Genomic DNA, 19509 nt, shown 5'->3' on the forward strand with positions numbered 1-19509 from the left:
TAACCTCTCCTTACATGATAAATCTGCCATTCCAGAAAACAATCAGGTGAATCTTCACTGCACACCTTCTATTGTAAGTATTTTCTTTAGGGCGGGAGACCAGACCTTTACACAATATTCCAGATGTAAGTTCAGAAATATCACAAATACTAATCACAAATATTTGGATCAAGACCTCTCCGCTCTTGTGCTCAGATCCTCTTGCATAAAAGACCAATTTATAATCTACATTCCTAACTGTTTTATTTGGTTTATTCATTTTCCAGAACCTGGGCAATGTTGGCAAGACTAGCATTTATTGTCCATCTTTAATTGTCCATGAGAAGGTGGTGATGAGCTGTCTTCTTGAACCAGTATTTCCATGTTAAGATGGTGTGCAACTTGAGGAGCATTTGTATATATTGGTTTTCTCTTGACTTCTCAGTGGTAGAGGTCACAGGCTTGGAAGATGCTGTCGAGTATCCTGGACAGGCAACTTCAGTGCAATTTGTAGATGGCTATGGGAATGAAAGTTTAGGGTGGTAGATCAAGTAGGCTGCTTTGTCCTGAATGGTGCTGAGCTTCTTGAATGTTGTAGGAGTTACACTCATCTAGGCAAGTGAAGATTGTTCCACCACTCTCCTGGCCTTTGCCTTGTAGATTGTGGAAAGGGCTTGAGGGGTCAGGAGTTGAGTTACTTGCCACAAGATACCCAGCCTATGATCTGTCTTGTAGCCATAGGTATTTATGTGGGTGATCCAGTGAGGTTCTGCTTAATGACAACCCCCAGCATTGTTGATGGTGGGGGACATTGTGATGGTAATGCCTTTGAAATACATTACCATCGCCTGCATTACCATCACAATTCAAGTCTCTCTTGTCAGGGCTGGTTGTTGTACGGCACATTAGTGGTGAAAGTGTTCTGTGCTACTTATCAACCCATGTCTAAATGTTGTCTTAGTTTTGCTGCATACAGACATGGGCTGCTTCATTTGCAGAAGAGCTGCAATTAGCATTGAACATCAGCAAATATCCCCATTTGTAATCTTATGATGGAAGGGAGGTCAGTGATGAAGCAGCTGAAGATAACCTAGCCCAAGACACTGCCCTGAGGAACTCCTGGGGTCATGTATTGAGACTGGGATGATTGACCTCCAGTAACCACAGCCATCTTCCTTTGTGTGAGCTTTGACTTCAGCCATGGTGTGTTTTCTTTTTGACATCCATTGACTTCATTTTTACCAGAACTCCTTGATGTCACTCAGTCAAGAGCTGCCTTGACGTCAAGGTCAGTAACTCTGAACTCACTTCTAGAATTGAGTTCTTTGGTTCCACCTTTAGGCCATGGCTATGATAAGGTTTGGATCCAGGTGTGCCTGGCCAGAGCCAAATTAGCCATTCACATGCAAGGTATTTGAGAGTAAGTCCCATTTGACAGCACTGTCAATGACTTTCACTCTTATCACTTTCCTGATGATTGAGACTGATGTGAGAGGTACTTAGCCAGATTGGAGTTATCCTGCCTTTTGTGAATAGGACAAACCAGGGTAATTTTCTCTTTTGTTGACCAGAGCCTGTGTTACTATGCTGGAGCAGCTTAACTTTCAGTGATTCTTATAACAGGAGACCTAGCTACCACTGAATGCCACCACCTCACAATCTTCTCCATTTTTTCCAGCATGGTAGATGACCTAACATGTTTTCATATTAAATTCTATCTGCCATTTCCTCATCTATTCAGTTAACCTGTCTACATTCCCCCTGAAACCTTGCTGTTTCCTTATTATAGCTCATGTTACCACCCCGCTTTGTATCATCATTAGACGTGGATATACAACACCCTTCCTAATCATTTATATAGATTGTGAACCACTGGGGATGTAACACCAGTCCCTGTGGCATCCCATGGGTCACAGTCTCCCAACCGAAAAATAACACATTTATTCTTATTCTATGCTCTTTATTAGCCAATCTATAATCCATGGCAATACATCACTCCCCTACACATAATCATATACACAAACACACACGCACAGACAAACACACACACGCACACACTCTCTCTCTCTTATAGTTATAGTTATAGCCTCAAAAAGTACTACCAGATTTGTCAAACATAACTTCCCTTTCATAAATCCATGTTGATTCAGCCTGGAACTGTTCTTATTTTCCATATGGTCAGAAACCACTTCCTTAGTAATGAATTCCAGCATTTTCCCTACCACTGATGTCAGGTAAGTTCCTTTTTCTCTCTCCTTTTGCAAAGTGTGCAAACATCCAATTTGTGGGAACTGTTCTTGACTGTATGGAATATTGGAAAGTGACAGCCTGTGTTTCCATTTTCTCCTTTGCTATTTCCTTAAAAATGTTGGATGCAGGTCATTAGGTTCTGAGAATTTATCATGTCTTAGTCCCACTAATTTCCCCAATAATATTTTTTTCACTAGTGCTAATTTCTTTGAGCTCCTCATTCATTATAGACCCATTTTTCATTATTATTTCCTGGAGGTTTTCTGTGTCTTTCATGTAGATGAACACAACTTTTTTGGTTTGATTTCTTTGCTATTTCTTTAGGCAGCAAATCTACCAGCTTTGTTGCAATGTTCCCAATCCTCAGACCTACTTCATTTTCTGGCAACACTATAGGGCCTTTTCTTTTGGTCTGATATTATCTATAACTACTCTTGATAGCTATAGGCAGTCCCCTTTCCCTCCTCATTTGGCTTTCCCTGTTTACATGTGGACTAAAGTATTATCCTTACCACGTGCACTTCTAAGTCACTGATTTGTAATATACCCTCACTGTCACTGTCGTTATTGGAGCCATTTACAACACCAATATTTTCTGACCCTTGCTGTTCCTTGGCTCCACTCAAACTGATTCTACTTCTTGACTTTCTGAGCTAAAATGCTTCCTTTCCACCATATTTATCCCGTTCTTTAATATCAGGAATATCCCAGCTCCTTTTCCATTTTGATCATTTTGTCTGAAGGGTAAGTGTCCTAATAGTGTAGCTTCTTGTGGATTGAGGTGTAGCCGTTTCTAAAGTCTCACCGAGCCATAATTACCATTACTATCTTTCTGGTGCTGAAACATTAATTCTATACATGTGGAGTCAAATTTCATTGAAATGACCACTTCATGATTACATAGATTCAAAATTAATTATGACAGTTGAACTCCTACTTTAATCTATGTGCAAATCCACACTGTTATTTTTCTCCAGGCAAATAGTTTGAAAACAAAAATCAAACTACTGCAGATGTTGGAAATCGGAAATAAAAATGGAAATGCTGGAAACACTCAGCAAGTCAGGCAGCATCAGTAGAAAGTGAAACAGAATTAGGATTTCAGGCCAGAGGCCTTTGTCGGGTGTTCTTTCATGTTTTAAAACATTAGTTAAAAATTAGACATTTTTCTCCCTGGTTTGTTGTCCATCAGAATTCTTCAATCTGGCTGTGTAGCCACCTTGATGATATAATTTTTGTTGCTTGTCACATATCCATTAAAATTGTTGCCAAATTGCAACTAGTGTAGGGAAAGGGGGAATTCATACCTAATATCCTCCTTGAAGTTTTGAAGGCAACTTTCTTCAAAGTCAGGATAAACACCTTTGCTTTGCCACACTTGGCAAATGTGGGCTCTTGCAAACTTCTTAGATAGCAGATGAGACCAAGTGGATGTCATTGGAATACTGTATGAGAGCAAATCTAGTGTGAAATATATTGGTTTCCACTGGTAATGAAACCACAAAATCTGCAAAGTTACTGACACCATTCGGAGCTAAGATTTCTAAATCAGAGAATATTTTGGGATGTTTACACAGTGACTTCCATTGCTCACCAGTTTGCACTTTTAGTTAGATACCTGAGCTCAATGAGTTAGGTGGTAAAATGGTCAGAAACTGGGTGCCCTTGAGGGTGGTCAGCAGTTGGATTGATTGCTTGTTATTTAAATAGGATAGTTTACTGGCAGCAGGCAGATAATTGCTGGTACATTGAGTAAGTTTTTGAGCCAGCTCTTTACTATAAATGAGGTGTTTGCCTCATTATCCTGTCAAACCAATGATCACTGAAATGGTATATTAGCTTGTCAATATTCAGCTTAGTTTTGTTTCAGAAACTTGTATTCAGACATGTTATTGATAATAGCTTTAGGGTTATTTTGTTTGGCAGACACTTGGCACATCACTGCTGTCCTTTGGATCATCTTTTATTAGTGCAATTATGTCCAGGGCAATGATTCCTTTTTTTAAAAAAAAGACAAGTATTGACCAGTCTTGTAAACTTTTCAAATTTCCATTTCACTGAGCATTGTCTATAGTGGGAAATGATACAAAAAAAAAGGTGGATTTTTTTTCCAACTTCCAATTTAATTACAAAACAGACAAGCATTATTCTGTTCCTGGGTGTTAAAACAGCATTGAGTGTGGCTGAAAAACATTTACGATGCTGTCAAGTATTCTGCACATTAACGGTCATGAAACTGTATCTCTTGCCCGACTGAAATTAACCCTTGGAAGGCTGAATATTTTTTTCAAGTTAATCAGCAGATTTTTTGTGGCACGGTAGCGTAGCAGTTAGCGTAATGTTACTACAGCGCCAGCAACCCAGGTTCAATTCCCGCTGCCATCTGTAAGGAATTTGTACGTTCTCCCCATGTGTCTACGTGGGTTTCCTCCAAGTGCTCCGGTTTCCTCCCACATTCCAAAGATGTACAGGTTAGGAAGTTGTGGGCATGCTATGTTGGCATCGGAAGTGTGGCAACACTTGCGGGCTGTCCCCAGAACACTTTACACTAAAGATACATTTCACTGTGTGTTTAGATATACATGTGACTAATAGCGATATCTTATCTTATCTTATTTAGGAACATAGGAACTTAAATGCTCTGTGAGGAAGGACCAAGAATGGGCTCCCAAGGAAACTCAGTGTTCAAATCCTCAAACAATCTTTCCCTTCTCTGCCATCTGTAATCTCCTCTAAGCCAAAAGCCATTTGGCTTCTGTAATTCTGGCCCCTCAGTCACCTTCAAATTTAATTGTTCCATCATTGATGATCATGTTTTCAGTGCTAAAGCCCCAATATTCCCACTTTAAACCCCACTCTTTAAGATGCACCTTAAAGAGTTCTCAATGAGTGAGTTTTTGGTCACATGCCATTATACTATTCTTACCTACCTTGGCATGTTTTGCTGCAGTAAATATACTGTATAAGTACAAGTCTCTGTTGTATTTGACCGCAAGATGAGCTATCACTCATAACCAAGGCTACCTACATTGTAGTAAAGCCTAACAGTGCTCCTTTCTCAGTTTATCCAATGAAACCTTTATCTAAACCTTTGTTACCTCTAATTCTGACTATTCCAGTGCTGTCCCAGCTGACCTCCCATCTGCCAATGTTCTGAAATAAATTTTGGAGTCCTAAACTCTGCTATAAAATAAGCAGTACAGCTGTTACGTTCAGAGTAATGCATCTTAAGGTGAGAGGGGAAAGATTTAAAAGGGACCTGAAGGGCAAGCTTTTCACACAGAGGTTGGAGAATATATGGAATGAGCTGCCAGAGGAAGCCGTAGAGACGGGTACAATTATAATGTATAAAAGACATTTAGACAGGTACGTGGATAGGAAAGTTTAAAAGGGATAAGGGCCTAACACAGGCAAATGGGACTAACTCAGGTGGACAATTGGGTAAGCTTGGATGAGTTGCGCTGAGGGACCTGTTTCTGCACTGTATAACACCATGACTCTTATGACTCTACAAGTGGGTTGAAGTACAAGGGTAGTAAACCTTTGGTGCAAATGTACTTCAGGTTTTTGGTGAGGCTACACTTGCAGTATTGTTTCCATTTTGATCTCCACACCATTGGAAGGATCTGCTTGTGCTGAAGGTGCTGCAGAATAGAAATCCCTGATGTAGTTGTAGAATCATAGAGAGATACAGCACAGAAACAGGCCCTTCGGCCCACCAACTCCACGCCAACCAAGCACCCATTTATACTGATCCTACACTAATCTATTTTGTTCTCCAAACATTCCAATCAATTCTCTCCACCCACTTACTGCATACTAGGGGCAACTTAATCCACCAACCAGCACATTTTAGGGATATGGGAGGAAACCAGAGCATCTGGAGTAAATCCACGTGGTCACAGGGCGGATGTGCAAACTGCACACTGACAGCAGCAGAGGTCAGGATTGAACCCAGGTTGCTGGAGCTGTGAGACAGCAGCTCTGCCAGCTGTGCTACTCTGCTGCCCCCTTAAAATGGTTGGGCAGATTATGAAATAATTACATCAACATGTATGAGTGAGAAAGGAGACCAAAATGTATGCCTCATTGCAATCCAGTCAAATTCTTTTAAATGCTAAATAAACACAGAAAATGCTGGAAACGCTCGACGGGTCAGGCAGCATCTGTGAAGAGAGGAACAGAATTAATGTTTCAGGTCACAGATGCTTAGTTAGAACTGAAACATTCACTCTGTTTCTCTTTACACAGATGCTGCCTGACCTGCAGATTGCTTTGTGCATTTTTTGTTTCCAGATTTCAGTATTTTTTTCATTTGCATTTTCCTTTTAAATGCTAACTGTTTTGCCAAGATTGTTGCCATTTTAAGCAGGAATTTTAAAAGCATGCAGATAAAAGGAAACCAGTTTATAATACAGCTTAACTAATCATCACCTTAGCAACTCTTGACGACAGAAAAAATTCTCATACAGAACACCTGCAAAAAACAGCCAGTTATTTTAGGGTGAAATGCACAGTGCTGTCCAAGCAACCCCTGAGTTGGCTGAGCTACACAGATTCCCAGTTTGAGAATTCTTCATTTTAAAATTCACATTCTTTTTTCAAAATCCTCTCCTGTCCTCCTTTCTTCCTATCCCTGCCACCTCTTCCAGTCCTACAAGATGCCTCACCTTCTTCTCCACTTTTGGCCTCTTGCACATGTCCAATTTTAGTCACCCCATCATTGCTTTCAGAGCTCAAGGTCTTGAGTTCCCTCCTCCAATTTCCCTGCCTCTCTATTTCTCTTCCTTCCTTCCTTTAAGATGCTTCTTAAAATCCATCTCTTTAGCCAAACTTTAAGATGCTTCTTAAAATCCTTGAGCGACTTAGTGTCAGGTTTATTCAATAGGTACTGCCTGATATTATCTTACTTCATTAAAAGTACTGTGTAAATGCAAGTTGTTATGGCTATGGGGCAGTGATCAATGGTTGATGTATAGGAATGAGTGACTCCTTCTACATTAGTTTTAAAAATCAAGTCATTCTTTTTTTACAGCGTGGTAACAGGCCCTTCCAGCCCAAAGAGTCTGTGCCGCCCATTTTAAGCCCCAAATTAACCTACCCATACGTCTTTAGAATGTGGGAGGAAACCGGAGAACCCGGCAGAAACCCACGCAGACATGGGAGAACGTACAAACTCCTTACAGACAGCGACGGGAATCGAACCCTGATCGATGGCGCTGCAATAGCGTCGCACTAACCGCTACGCTACCGTGCCGCCCCAGTAATCTGCCGAAGTAGATTAAATAACAGAGATACAGTTCACACTGGGGCAGATGGTGTGTGTGGGAGGTATCTGCGGACAAGATGTCCACTCAATGCCTCCTTAGATAATTCTTTGTTCATAGAAAATCATGGCTGGCATTTATCAATGAAGCAACGCCTTTGAATGGATACATTGAAGTAACAGTGCATTCTGGGATTTATATCCTGAGGGACTTTACATGTCTATGTTGCAACTTAGTTTTCCAAAACAATTTAATGCGATCATTCAGGTTTTAAGAAATTGCAGTGTGTTTCATATGAATTCAGTTTACGTAGAAAAACTTTATGTTGTCACTTAAAATGATTGGTTGGAATATTAAATAATTACGTTAACAATTCTGAGTGAGAAAGAGACTTACTGTGAAAATTTATGTTTAGCTGCAGTTAAATCCTGTTACTTACTTAATGCTTTGCCAAGATAACAACCAAGTACTTAGGACTTTTATAAGCATACAAATAAAAATAGCCAGCCTGTAATACAGTCTAACTAATCATCCCCTCAGCAATTTACTGCAAGTAAAAGACAACAGATAAATTAAACTTACGGATTAAACTTACTCAAATTAAGGAAATGAGGAAGCGCATTCATCATATTTGAGTGGTGACTCAGAAAATATTCTATACTTTGGCTTCACAAGTTTGTCTCCTAATATTACGAGTAAGGAGTTCCAAATGGAGTAAGGGTCCCCAATGGCTTATTGTTGGGGTTGGACAATAAGAGCAGTGAAGTCTTGGTGCAAGTATCAAGGCACTGGTGGGGACGTACCTGCTGTATTACTTCCATCTCAGTTTCCACCCTGAAAGAAGAATATCCGAGCGTTGAAGGTGCTGCTGCACTGAGACACCAGGTTGACTCCTGGGTGAGTAAATTAATCAGAATGGCCCAGACTCACTGGAGTTCAGAAGAATTAAAAACAATCACACTGAGATTTACAAGATTCTATGTGGGATTGGCAGTGTAGATAAAGAGAAGCTGTTTCCTTTGCCTGGATGATCTTTAACCTTTTTGAATTATTTTCAAAATCTCTGATTTGAGGACTAAAATGCAGATATTGGCTGACACTGTTACTTTTTTAAAGGTTTTTCCTTGCTGTTTCTTCTATCTAACAGCTTCAGGTTTTGGTAGTGGGGGTAGGTTTTTTTTTATAATAAAATATTTCAATTTTTTCTTTCCTTATTAACTAACTACTATATGTGATTATTGATTTAGAGTATTGTAATCCTAAATACAACTTAATACAATGTATTCAGCAGTATTTTTACTTTCTTTTTTGATGCATGTACTCTGTATTTTTTCATGGATTTAATAAAAATATTGTAAAGAATGATCTTTAACCAGGAGGTAGATGAAGAGAAACTTCCTAACACAGATAGTTGTTAATCTTTAAAATTCTCCACTCCACAGAGCGCTTGATGTTCTGATATGGAGCTATGTTCAAGACTGAGATTGATAGATTTTTGGACACCATTGGAATTGAGAGACAGGGATTGGGCCAAGTAACTAAATGAAATGGATGATTAGCCAGGACCTTACGAAATGATGGGTTTCTACTCCCCTGAGTTCCTCATCAAGCAATCCACTGCACCAAAGACCAGAGTGAGGCTCTAGTTCTAATTCTAATTACCTCATGAGTTAATTAATCCCACTCAAAGTGAAGTAAGCTTTGGTAAGGGGATAGTCATTCTCGGTTTCTGCACATGATAGTTGTTGATATCGGATCAGGGCTCTTGTGACAGATGACCAGTAATCACTTGCGTGAGGTCATAATGAGAAGATGGTAGCTTCCAAAGGAGGAAGGTGGGGAAAGGGGCAGTATTACCCAGGGAAAGAAAGTGCATGGGAGTTTTTTTTCAGAAATAACTACGTGTCTGCTTATTTTGAGTCGATCTGTGCAGTTATTCAGATTATCATGCACAAGATAAGTTCTGCCATATAACATAATGCAAATTCTGCAGACTTTCTTTTTGAAGTGTAATGGAGGAAAATATTTATGCAAGTGCAAAGCCAATGGATTTAGAGAAAAAATAGCTGTTTCTGAAAAAGGGATATCCTCAAAGAGAGGCAAGGCATTTTCCCCAGCAAGCAGCAGGATCAGAGAACTCTCCAGTGCTGCCTTACACTTCGAAGTAGATATCTGCAGGACTGCATTGGCAGTGGGCCAGGTGTCCTTTATTTCAGTCAAGGAAGGTGATTCACGGGTAATAACATTAGGAAAAAAGAGTTTGGGTTGAAGTGGAATCAGAATCAGGTTTATTATCACTGACATGTGTTGTGAAATTTGTTGTTTTATGGCAACAGTACAGTGCAAGACATAAAAATTACTGTAAGTTACAAAAATAAATAAATAGTGCAAAAGAGGAATAAGGAGGTAGTTTTCATGGGTTCATGGACAATTCAGAAAACTTATGGCAGAGGGGAAGAAGCTGATCCTGAAACAATGAGTGTGGGTCTTCAGGCTCCTGTACCTCCTCCCTGATGGTAGTAACGCAAAGAAGGCATGTCCCAGATGGTGAGGGTCGTTAATGATGGATGCCAGCTTCTTGAGGCACCGCCTCTTGAAGATGTCCTCAATGGCAGGGAGTGTTGTGCCCGTGATGGAGCTGGTTGAGTCTACAACCCTCAGTAGCCTCTTTCGATCCTGCACATTGGAGCCTCCATACCAGGCAGTGATGTAGCCAGTCAGAATGCTCTCCACCATATATCTATAGAAACTTGCAAGGGTCTTTGGTGACGTACCAAATCTCCTCAAACTCCTAATGAAGTAGAGCCGCTGGCATGCCTTCTTCATGACTGCATCAATGTATTGGGCCCAAGATAGATTGTCTGAGATGTTAACACTCAGGAACTTGAAGCTGTTCACCCTTTCCACTACTGACCCCTTAATGAATACTGATGTGTGTTCTCCCGACCTCCCCTTCCTGAAGTCCAAAATCAATTCCTAGGTCTTGCTGACATTGAGTGTGAGGTTGTTGTTGCGACACCACTCAACCAGCCGATCTATCTCACTCCTGTACACCTCCTCATCACCATCTGACATTCTGCTCATAACAGCGGTGTCATCAACAAATTTATAGATGGCGCTTGAGCTGTGCTTAGCCACACAGCCATGAGTGTAGAGAGACGAGAGCAGTGGGCTAAGCACGCATCCTTGAGGTGCGCCCGTGTTGGTTGTCAGTGAGGAGGAGATATTACAATTAGAATTGCACATCTCCCATAAAATAATCCAAGTAGAATATGAACATATTTTCATTTCTAGCTATGTAACTTTTACTTCATTTGATTTTACTTATCTTTCCCCTTTAAGTGGAATAGCAAAGAATAACCAGTGATCTTAGAATGTCCTTCGAACTTTTTATTAAAACATTGGTAGTTCTGACTTTCTTTCCTGATGGCTTTCACTGTCCTTTTTTGTGCCCCTTGTCTTTCTGTAGCTTATCTGCTGAGTTGTGGATTTCCCCAGAAACCTTCTTCAGGCGATGTGTCCGTCACCAGCCTCCATCCTGGCGGAGTGGCACATTTCTACTGCATTACTGGGTACCGGCTGCAAGGCTTATCTTCCCTCACCTGTGTCAATGGCAGCAAGCCTCACTGGAGTGACGCGGAGCCCCAGTGCGTTGGTAAGGACGATGAGAAGCGTGGTTTACCATCTGCAGCAGAATGAGTTAAATGTGCTGCTCAAAGACAAGATTGCCTGTGTTTAGAGTTTACTCCTCACCAATGGATAGCGTTCTTCACAGCCCTCTACCTCTCCTCTTTCAAAATTAAGCATCTCTGGTCAGCAATTTGTTTAATCATCTTCTTATATAAATTGGTGGAATCAGAAACTCGTTACAGCATCACTCAGTCCATCAACCTATGCTGATTGTCTGCAAGAGTACAAAGAAAAATTATGAGAGTGCTGCCAGGGTATGAGTTATAGGGAGATGTTGGGCAGGCTAGGACTTTATTCCTTGGAGTGTAGGAGACTGAGGGATGACCTTATAGAGGTGTATCAAATCATGAGGGTCATCGATAGGATGAATGCACATAATCTTTTTCCCAGGGAAAGGGAATCAAAAACTAGAGGGCATAGGTTTATGGTGAAAGGGGAAAGATTTAAAAGGAACCTGAGGGGCAACTACCTTATGCAGAGGGTGGTGAGTATATGGAACGAACTGCTAGAAGAAGTGGTTGAGGCAGGTACATTTAAAAGACACGTGGACAGGTACATGGACAGGAAAGGTTTAGAGGGATATGGGCCAAACGCAGGCAAATGGGATTAGTTTAGATGGGCATCTTGGCCTGCATGGACAAGTTGGACCGAAGGGCCTGTTTCTGTGCTCTATTACTGTATGACTAAGGGCAATCCAGTCAGTCCCATTACCTGGTTCTTTATCCACAGTCCTGCAACTCCCTTCTCCATCACCAATTTATCCAATTCCCTGTTGAAGTCAACGACTGTATCTGCTTCCAACACACTTTCAAGCAGTGAATTCCAGAACATTGATATTCCCAATGTGAAAGCATTACTCCTCATGTCCGCCCTTGTGTTTTTTGCCTTTGTCATTTGGTTCTTAACCCATCTGCCTCTGGTAACAGTTGCCCTTTATCCAAGTTATTTAGAGCCTTGGTGATTTTGAGCACCTTTGAATGTTGGTGTTAAATTTTGTTTAATAACATTCCCATGAAACAACGTTGGACGTGTTAAAGTAGCATGTAAATCCATGTAGTAGTCATTGCACACATCCATATAATTTAACTCTTTCAAAAAAAAAGGTACACAGCAAATCCCATTGCATTATAAATATATAGAAGTGCCTGAAAAGTTAGTGGAGGTAAATTGTCAAGGGATTTCAGATCCATAATTTTTCAAATCAATTATGTTGAATTCCATGCATTTTCGATTTTTTTTTACTCATGATGTTTATATTTTTTCTCATTTTAAGTGGCTCAATAGCTCTGGCATTCTTGCATTTACTTTTGAACTTTAAATTTAAAAAATTTTTTAAAAGATTTTATTTACAGCGTGGTAACAGGCCCTTCTGGCCCAACGAGTCCGCGCCGCCCATTTTAAACCCATATTAACCTACCCGTACGTCTTTACCAATCAATTTTCTTTTAATTCATTCCACTGTTATTGTTGTTCATATTTTGATAGATTGCTGATTTTTCACAATTATTAATGTATTGGTATTGGTTTATTATTGTCACTTGTACCGAGGTACAGTGAAAAACTTGTCTTGCATTCCATTCGTACAGATCAATTCATTACACAGTGCATTGAGGCAGTATAGGATAAAGACAATAACAGAATACAGAGTTAAGTGTCACAGCTACAGACAAAGTGCATTGCAGGTAGACAATAAGGTTCAAGGTAGATTGTGAGGTCAAGAGTCCATTTCATCATATAAGGAAACATTTCAATAGTCTTATCACAGTGGGATAGAAGCTGTCCTTGAGCCTGGTGGTATGTGCCCTCAGGCTCCTGTATCTTCTGCCCAATGGAAGGGGGGAGAAGAGAGAATGTCCAGGGTGAGTGGGGTCTTTGACTATGCTGGCTGCTTCACCAAGGTAGCAGGAGGTATAGACAGAGTCCATGGAGGGGAGGCTGGTTTCCGTGACGCACTGGGCTGTGTCCACAACTCTCTGCAGTTTCTTGCGGTCCCGGGCAGAGCAGTTGCAATACCAAGCTGTGATGCATCCAGATAGGATGCTTTCTATGGTGTCTGGATAAAAGTTGGTAAGTATCAAAGGGGACATGCCAAATTTCTTTAGCCTCCTGAGGAAGTAGAAGCACTGGCTAGCTTTATTGGCCGTGGCGTCTACGTGGTTGGACCTGGACAGGCTATTGGTGATGTTCACTCCTAGGGACTTGAAGATCTCAACCCTCTCGACCTCAGCACCATTGATGTAGACAGTACATCGCCTCCTTTCCTGAAGTCAATGACCAGCCCTTTTGTTTTGCTGACATCAAGGGAAAGGTTGTTGTCATGACACCATGTCACTCTGCTGTCTATCTCCTTCCTGTACTCCAACTGATCGTTATTTGAGATATGGCCTACTACGGTGGTATCATCTGCAAACTTGCAGATGGAGTTAGAGCAGAATCTGGCCATGCAGTCATAAGTGTATAGGGAGTAGAGTAATGTGTATATTTTCCATGTGAAATTACAATCTCCTGTTGTATTATTGTTGCCAAGAGCTGCCAAAGCAGCTCCCCATCCCTTTCCCCCAACCTCCCATTTCTTTGATCTCTGTTCTGAATAAAGCTTCATTACCTCCACTATCTTTGCTGTGAAGTTCCACAAAACAGCAAGTAAGTGAGAAGCCCATCCTCTTTTCCCTGGGATTTGTATGAATAGAGTGTGGATGGATCTGTCTGTTCTAAGCATTCTTGATGCTTATCATTGCATCAGTGGACACACAGTTTGACATAAATGAGCAACATCACCCGGAAGGCTATAATCCTGGCTGAGAGAGGAATCAAACACACTGCTGCAGTAGCAGGTGCTCTTCTGACGTTTGAGTTGGCGTATTAGTGAACCAGATTTGAGAGAACTTTACAGTGTTTCTTACCCTGGAGTATTTCATGCTATCAATGAGGACATAAAGAAAAAAAAAATTCAACTATCAGTGAAAATAAAGTATTTATATGTAACTTGTAAGTATAGAAAAACGCTAAGCAAAAATAGATCTCATGAAATGAACACCAATATGAATATTTGAAACGGAGGCAGATATTCCTTTGAAAGGGCCCTTTGAGAAGGTGATCTACCATCCTAAGCCTGTGATACCAGACCCACAGCAATATGGTTGACTTTTAACTGCCCTCTGAAGTTTCCCAGTAGGCCACTAAGTTGTACCAGGATGCCACAGCAAAACACAATGACCAGGATTTTTCCTGTGAAACACCAGCATTTCCACATGGAACTCCCAGCACTTCCCACAACACACTGCACTACCTACCAGCCCACTTCCAACATAATGTCAGAAGGTTGACAAGTGCTCACTGGGGTTTTGCAGCCATGCTTTTGGAATCCTTGTGGAGTCTAGTGGTAGACTACACTGAGAAATATCTCCACTGAACTTGCTCCAGGATAGACCTGGCCCAGGACCAGTGACTCCCTTCAGTTCTCTGGAGAGGAAGGACTATTAGTGACCCAGGTATGCAAAAGATAATTTTTTTCTGATTCTTTGAATTTACTTAAATTTTTTGATCGCTTTAACCCTTTGAATGTCGATGATGTCAGAGACATTCCTGATGTTACGTCAACCACGCAAGTGGCCGTGGATTAGCCGAATATCAAAGTTGGCAGGGCTTGATCTGCCCCCTGTGAAGCAGTTTAAGACTGAAGGACTGTATATAACCCAGGGTTCATCACTGAGGATCAGGACAGCTGGAAGAAAGTTCTCAGCAGGATATCCCATACAAAGGAAGTGCAAGCCTAACAGGTAGGTGAGTGGGGTAGGCTTGCTGCTGTCAGAAAATTCTGGGCTATGAAGAATAAAAGCATCAACCTAACTAACCAGAACTTGCTACCTAACATCAACCTGTGACTACCTTGACCACAGGACTGAAACCATTCACAAAGACATCCTTCCCAATGGGGGAAGGCTGATTTCAATGGCATAAGAGAGAACCTGACAAAAGTACGTTGGGAGCTGATGCTTGCAGCTGACAAGTCAGAGTCTTTTAAATGAGGGCAACTAAGAGTTCAGGACCAGCATGTTCTGGTAAGGGTGAATGCCAAAGATGGCAAGATTAGGGAACCTTGGATGACAAAGGATATTGAAGGTTTGATCAGGGAAAAAAAGGAAATATATGGCAAGTGTAGGCAACTGGGATTGAGAGAGTCCCTTGAAGAATATAGAGATTACAAGAGAGAAGAGAGAAGTTAAGGAGGTAAAAAGGGGCCAAGTAAGATTAAGGGAAGTACCAAGGCTTTCCACAAGTATGTCAGAAGCAAGAGCGTAACCAGGGAAAGTGTGAGTCTCTTTGTGGACCAAAGGTGTCATCTATGTGTGGATCCAGGTTGATGTGGGTGAGGTCCTAAATGAATACTTCTAATCTGTATTCACCAAAGATATGGACATGGAAGGTGGTTGGTTCAGGGAGCAGTACATGGATAATTTGAAGCAGGTCAGTGTTAAACTGGAGGTATTAGATGTTATGGGATGCATCCAAGTTAATAAGTCCCCAGGGCTGAATGGGATCTATCCCAGATTGCTAAGGGAAACAAAGGAATGCATAATGGGGGTCCTGACATGGATTTTTGCATCTTTTCTTAGCCACAGGTGAGGTGCCAGAAGACAGGAGGATGGCTAATGTTGTTCCTTTTATCTGCAGCCGGCGTAAGGCGGGTAACGACAGGCTGGTGAGATATCGGTCAGTGGTAGGGAAATTATTGGAGAAAATCCTAAGGGATAGGATTTATTTACATTTGGAAAGGCATAGGCTGATCAGGGATCTGTCGCGTGGCTTTGTGCAAGGGAAATCCTACCTCTCTAATTTGATTGAGTTTTTTGAGAGTAACCAAGAAGATTGATCAAGGCAGGGCAGTAGACATAATCTGTATGAAGTTTAGTAAAGCATTTGACATGGTCAGGCAGAATTAAGGAACATTGGATCCAATGTGAGCTGGCTAATTGGATACAAGATTGGCTTGGAGGCAGAGGCTGGTGGTGGAAGGATACTTTTCTGATTGGAAGTCAGTGACCAGGGGTGTGCTGCAGGGATCAGTGCTGGAACCTTTGTTGTTTATGATATACTGTACATAACAACTTGGATGTGAATATGGGAGGTATGATTACACAGATGACACAAAAATTGGTGGTTTTGTGGGTAGCAAGGAAGGTTGTCTAAGGCTACAGCAGGATATTGATCAGATGGAAAGTTGGGTGGAGAGTTGGGACATGGAATTTAATCCTGAAGAGCGCAATATGAAGCATTTGGGGAAGTCAGATAGGGGTAGGACATATACAGTAAATAGTAGGGTGCTAAGGAATATTGAGGGACCTTGGGATTCACGTCCATAGTTCTCTGAAAATGGCTACATTGGTAGATAGGGTTATGAAGAAGGCATACGGCATGCTTGCCTTCATTGGTCAGGGCACAGAATTTGAAAGATCAAAGTTTATGTTTCAACTTTATAAAACACTGGTTAGACTACACTTGAAGTACTGGGTGCAGTTCTGGTTGCCACACCACAGGAAGATTTGACTGCTTTGGAGAGCGTGCAGAGGAGATTCACCAGGATGTTGCCAGGATTGGAGGACTTTAGTGAAAGGGAGAGATTGGATAGTCTGGGTTTGGTTTCCCTGGAGCCAAGGAGGCTGAGGGGTTATGAGGAAGAGGTGTATAAAATTGTAAGAATCACAGACAGAGTAGATGGTCAGAATCTTCTTCCCATGATCGGGGTATCAAAAACAAAAGGACATAGGTTTAAGGTGAGAGGAAGAAGTTTTAAAGATACAATCACTGTGTTTGAGAGACTTTGAGACAGGCACTTTAATAGGCAAAGCATTGAAGGTTACAAACAGTGTAGGCAACTGAAGTTAGTGTAAGTAAGTAAAAAGATCAACATGGGTATAATGGGTCAAAGGGCATGTTTCTGTGCTGTGCAACCTTATGACTCCAATGGCATTTAGTGAGTGGTATTAAATGCTGGGTTTACCACTAATGCTCATATCCAATGTGAATTAAATATAAGTTTACATTACTGACAATATATTTTAATTATTTCAATAAATTAGCTGCATTGAAGTCAGATGAGATGACATCAGTCTTTTAGTCAAAGTACAAGAATCTATGTTTGAATGAGTTCAGTTGTGCAGCGGTTCAGTTACTGAATTAACAGCCGGAGTTCTGGATTATTGATCCAGAGGTGAATACAAATCTCACTGTGGCAGTTGGAGAATTTAACTTCAAATAATTAAATAAATCTAGAAATTTTCTTTAAAAGCTGGTCTTGGTAACCACAAAATGACTGGATTGTCATAGAAAACCGTTAGGTCCACTAATGTCCTACAAGGAAGGAAATCTGCTGTTCTTGCATAATCCAGCCTATATCTCACCAGCACGGTTGATTTTTAAGTGCCTTCTCTATTCAAGTACAATGAGAGATGCTTAATAAATGCCAGTATGGCCAACTATGTTCACACTTCCTGCGTAATTATAAAGACAAGAAATCTCTTCTGTATCTGTAGAATTCTTATGGCCTTTGCTTTATCTTGTCTTAAGCAAAAGTGAATAGACACCAGGCGTTTGATTGGTTATATTCCATAGGGAGCACCCATGCCCTATTATTGCTGACTCCTTTTAATTCAAGTCTGTCGAGCAGCTTCTCCCTAATTCCTCTGAACAGCATAACGGAGAAGACAGTAGGATGAAGCATGAGGTGAAAAATTTGATCAATTAAAGTTAAAATTCTGATTTTCCCCAGCTAAGTGGTTCATTCACAGAGTCATTATCCATCACATAGATGAACAATACAAGTCCAGACTCAGCAGGCAAGTGGGCAACACTTGCAAAATAACCACCTTGATGTCTTTTACTCACTTTAAAATAAATTATTGTAAATAAGCACCAAGAGCTATGGCTGTATCTAGGTGGTAACTTCCAGTAACATAGATGAAACATCATTACGCAACTCAGTCGAGCTGCAAATGTTTTTAGCCAGCTCAGCTGACTTTTCAGAATAAAAGCTGCAGAACTTCTTTGAAATGAATTTATTGCAATAACATCCCTTTGTGGAATATTGGTGTCACCAATGGTGTAATACAGCAAGAGTCAAATGCAAAGTAAAGCTGCATTTGTACTGAATCATCAACAAGTTGTGCCTTTCCATGCACGTATTCCCTCTGGTTTTGTCCATTTTACTGACAGCTTTATGCTGTGATTTGTATTCACTAGGGAGCAGGGTTGGCGGCTTGTGAACTCGATTTGAATTCAACAATATTGTATGAAGAGTACAATTTTGCAGTTATCAGAAGGGGTCTTTACCTCTTTGATTTAAGCTACATTCAAACTAGAGCCCAGAGAGGTCAAGGAAAGGAATGAGGGCTAAATCCAAAAAAAATCATCTGAATTAGCCAACAATTTGAAAATGATCTGCTTCCAGTACAAAATTTACATCTATCTCAAATAAAGTGGATAAGGTTGTGACACCCATGAATTCATTCCCTCAGTTCCAACACCCCTCCCCCCCACCTCATCTTCCCCCAGCACCACACACACACACACACACACACACACACACACACACACACACACACACACACACACACACACACACAGGTTTGGATTTTACAGGGAAACACCAGCAGTTCCATGAAGAAGTGAACTGCTGCTGCCTTTCCACGTGGGCACCAACAAAGTCAGGAAGCTCACTCATGCACTACAAATGTGGAAGTCCCAAACTTGCAGGTCAATCTTCAACTTTTCCTGACTGTGCTCCATTATTGGATTCCTCATGTCCTGGTGGAGTTGAGAGCTGGTATGCAAAGCTGTCAGAACTCCTAGTAATTTATGAAAGGGAATCTGCCTGAAAACTGCAGCTTCATTCATTTGAATGGAGAGGAGTTGCTGCAAGGGATCAAGGTAAGTATTTGGCCACTTACTGTTTCTTGAATTAGTTGAGTTTAGTTAAATATCATTAATTCTTTTTAAGAATATTATCTTTCTCAAACAGTACTAATTTTAAAATTTCATTTTTATTCGGTTTACAATTTTCTTCCACATCTCTGAATACCAGAGACATTCAGAAACATACAAAGTATTTGTTTTGTTTTTGAAGTGAAACAACTTAACTGGTTTGCTGTCTTTATTTTCCACAATATCAGTGAGTGCCATCTGTCTCACCCTTAATTCTATGGCAAAATTTGGACTATTATACTGTTAAGTACAGACCTCAAATCATTAAAAGAAAACTTTATTAATCACTCATACTGCTATGTAGACAGCTGTTCTGTTTTTTTCCCAAAATGGAAGATTCAGA

General features: G+C 40.8%; 1 protein-coding gene across 1 annotated transcript in view; it reads left to right on the plus strand.

Moving 5' to 3' along the window:
• The window catches only part of sez6b (seizure related 6 homolog b), a 677849-nt gene that overhangs the window by 535201 nt on the left and 123139 nt on the right, over positions 1-19509 (plus strand). Inside the window, 1 exon segment of the mRNA XM_052035955.1 lies at positions 10966-11151. Within this exon segment, the coding sequence (XP_051891915.1) occupies positions 10966-11151 (186 nt within the window).

Source organism: Pristis pectinata, chromosome 21, assembly GCF_009764475.1.
Source record: "Pristis pectinata isolate sPriPec2 chromosome 21, sPriPec2.1.pri, whole genome shotgun sequence".
In the NCBI taxonomy this organism is placed as follows: domain Eukaryota; kingdom Metazoa; phylum Chordata; class Chondrichthyes; order Rhinopristiformes; family Pristidae; genus Pristis; species Pristis pectinata.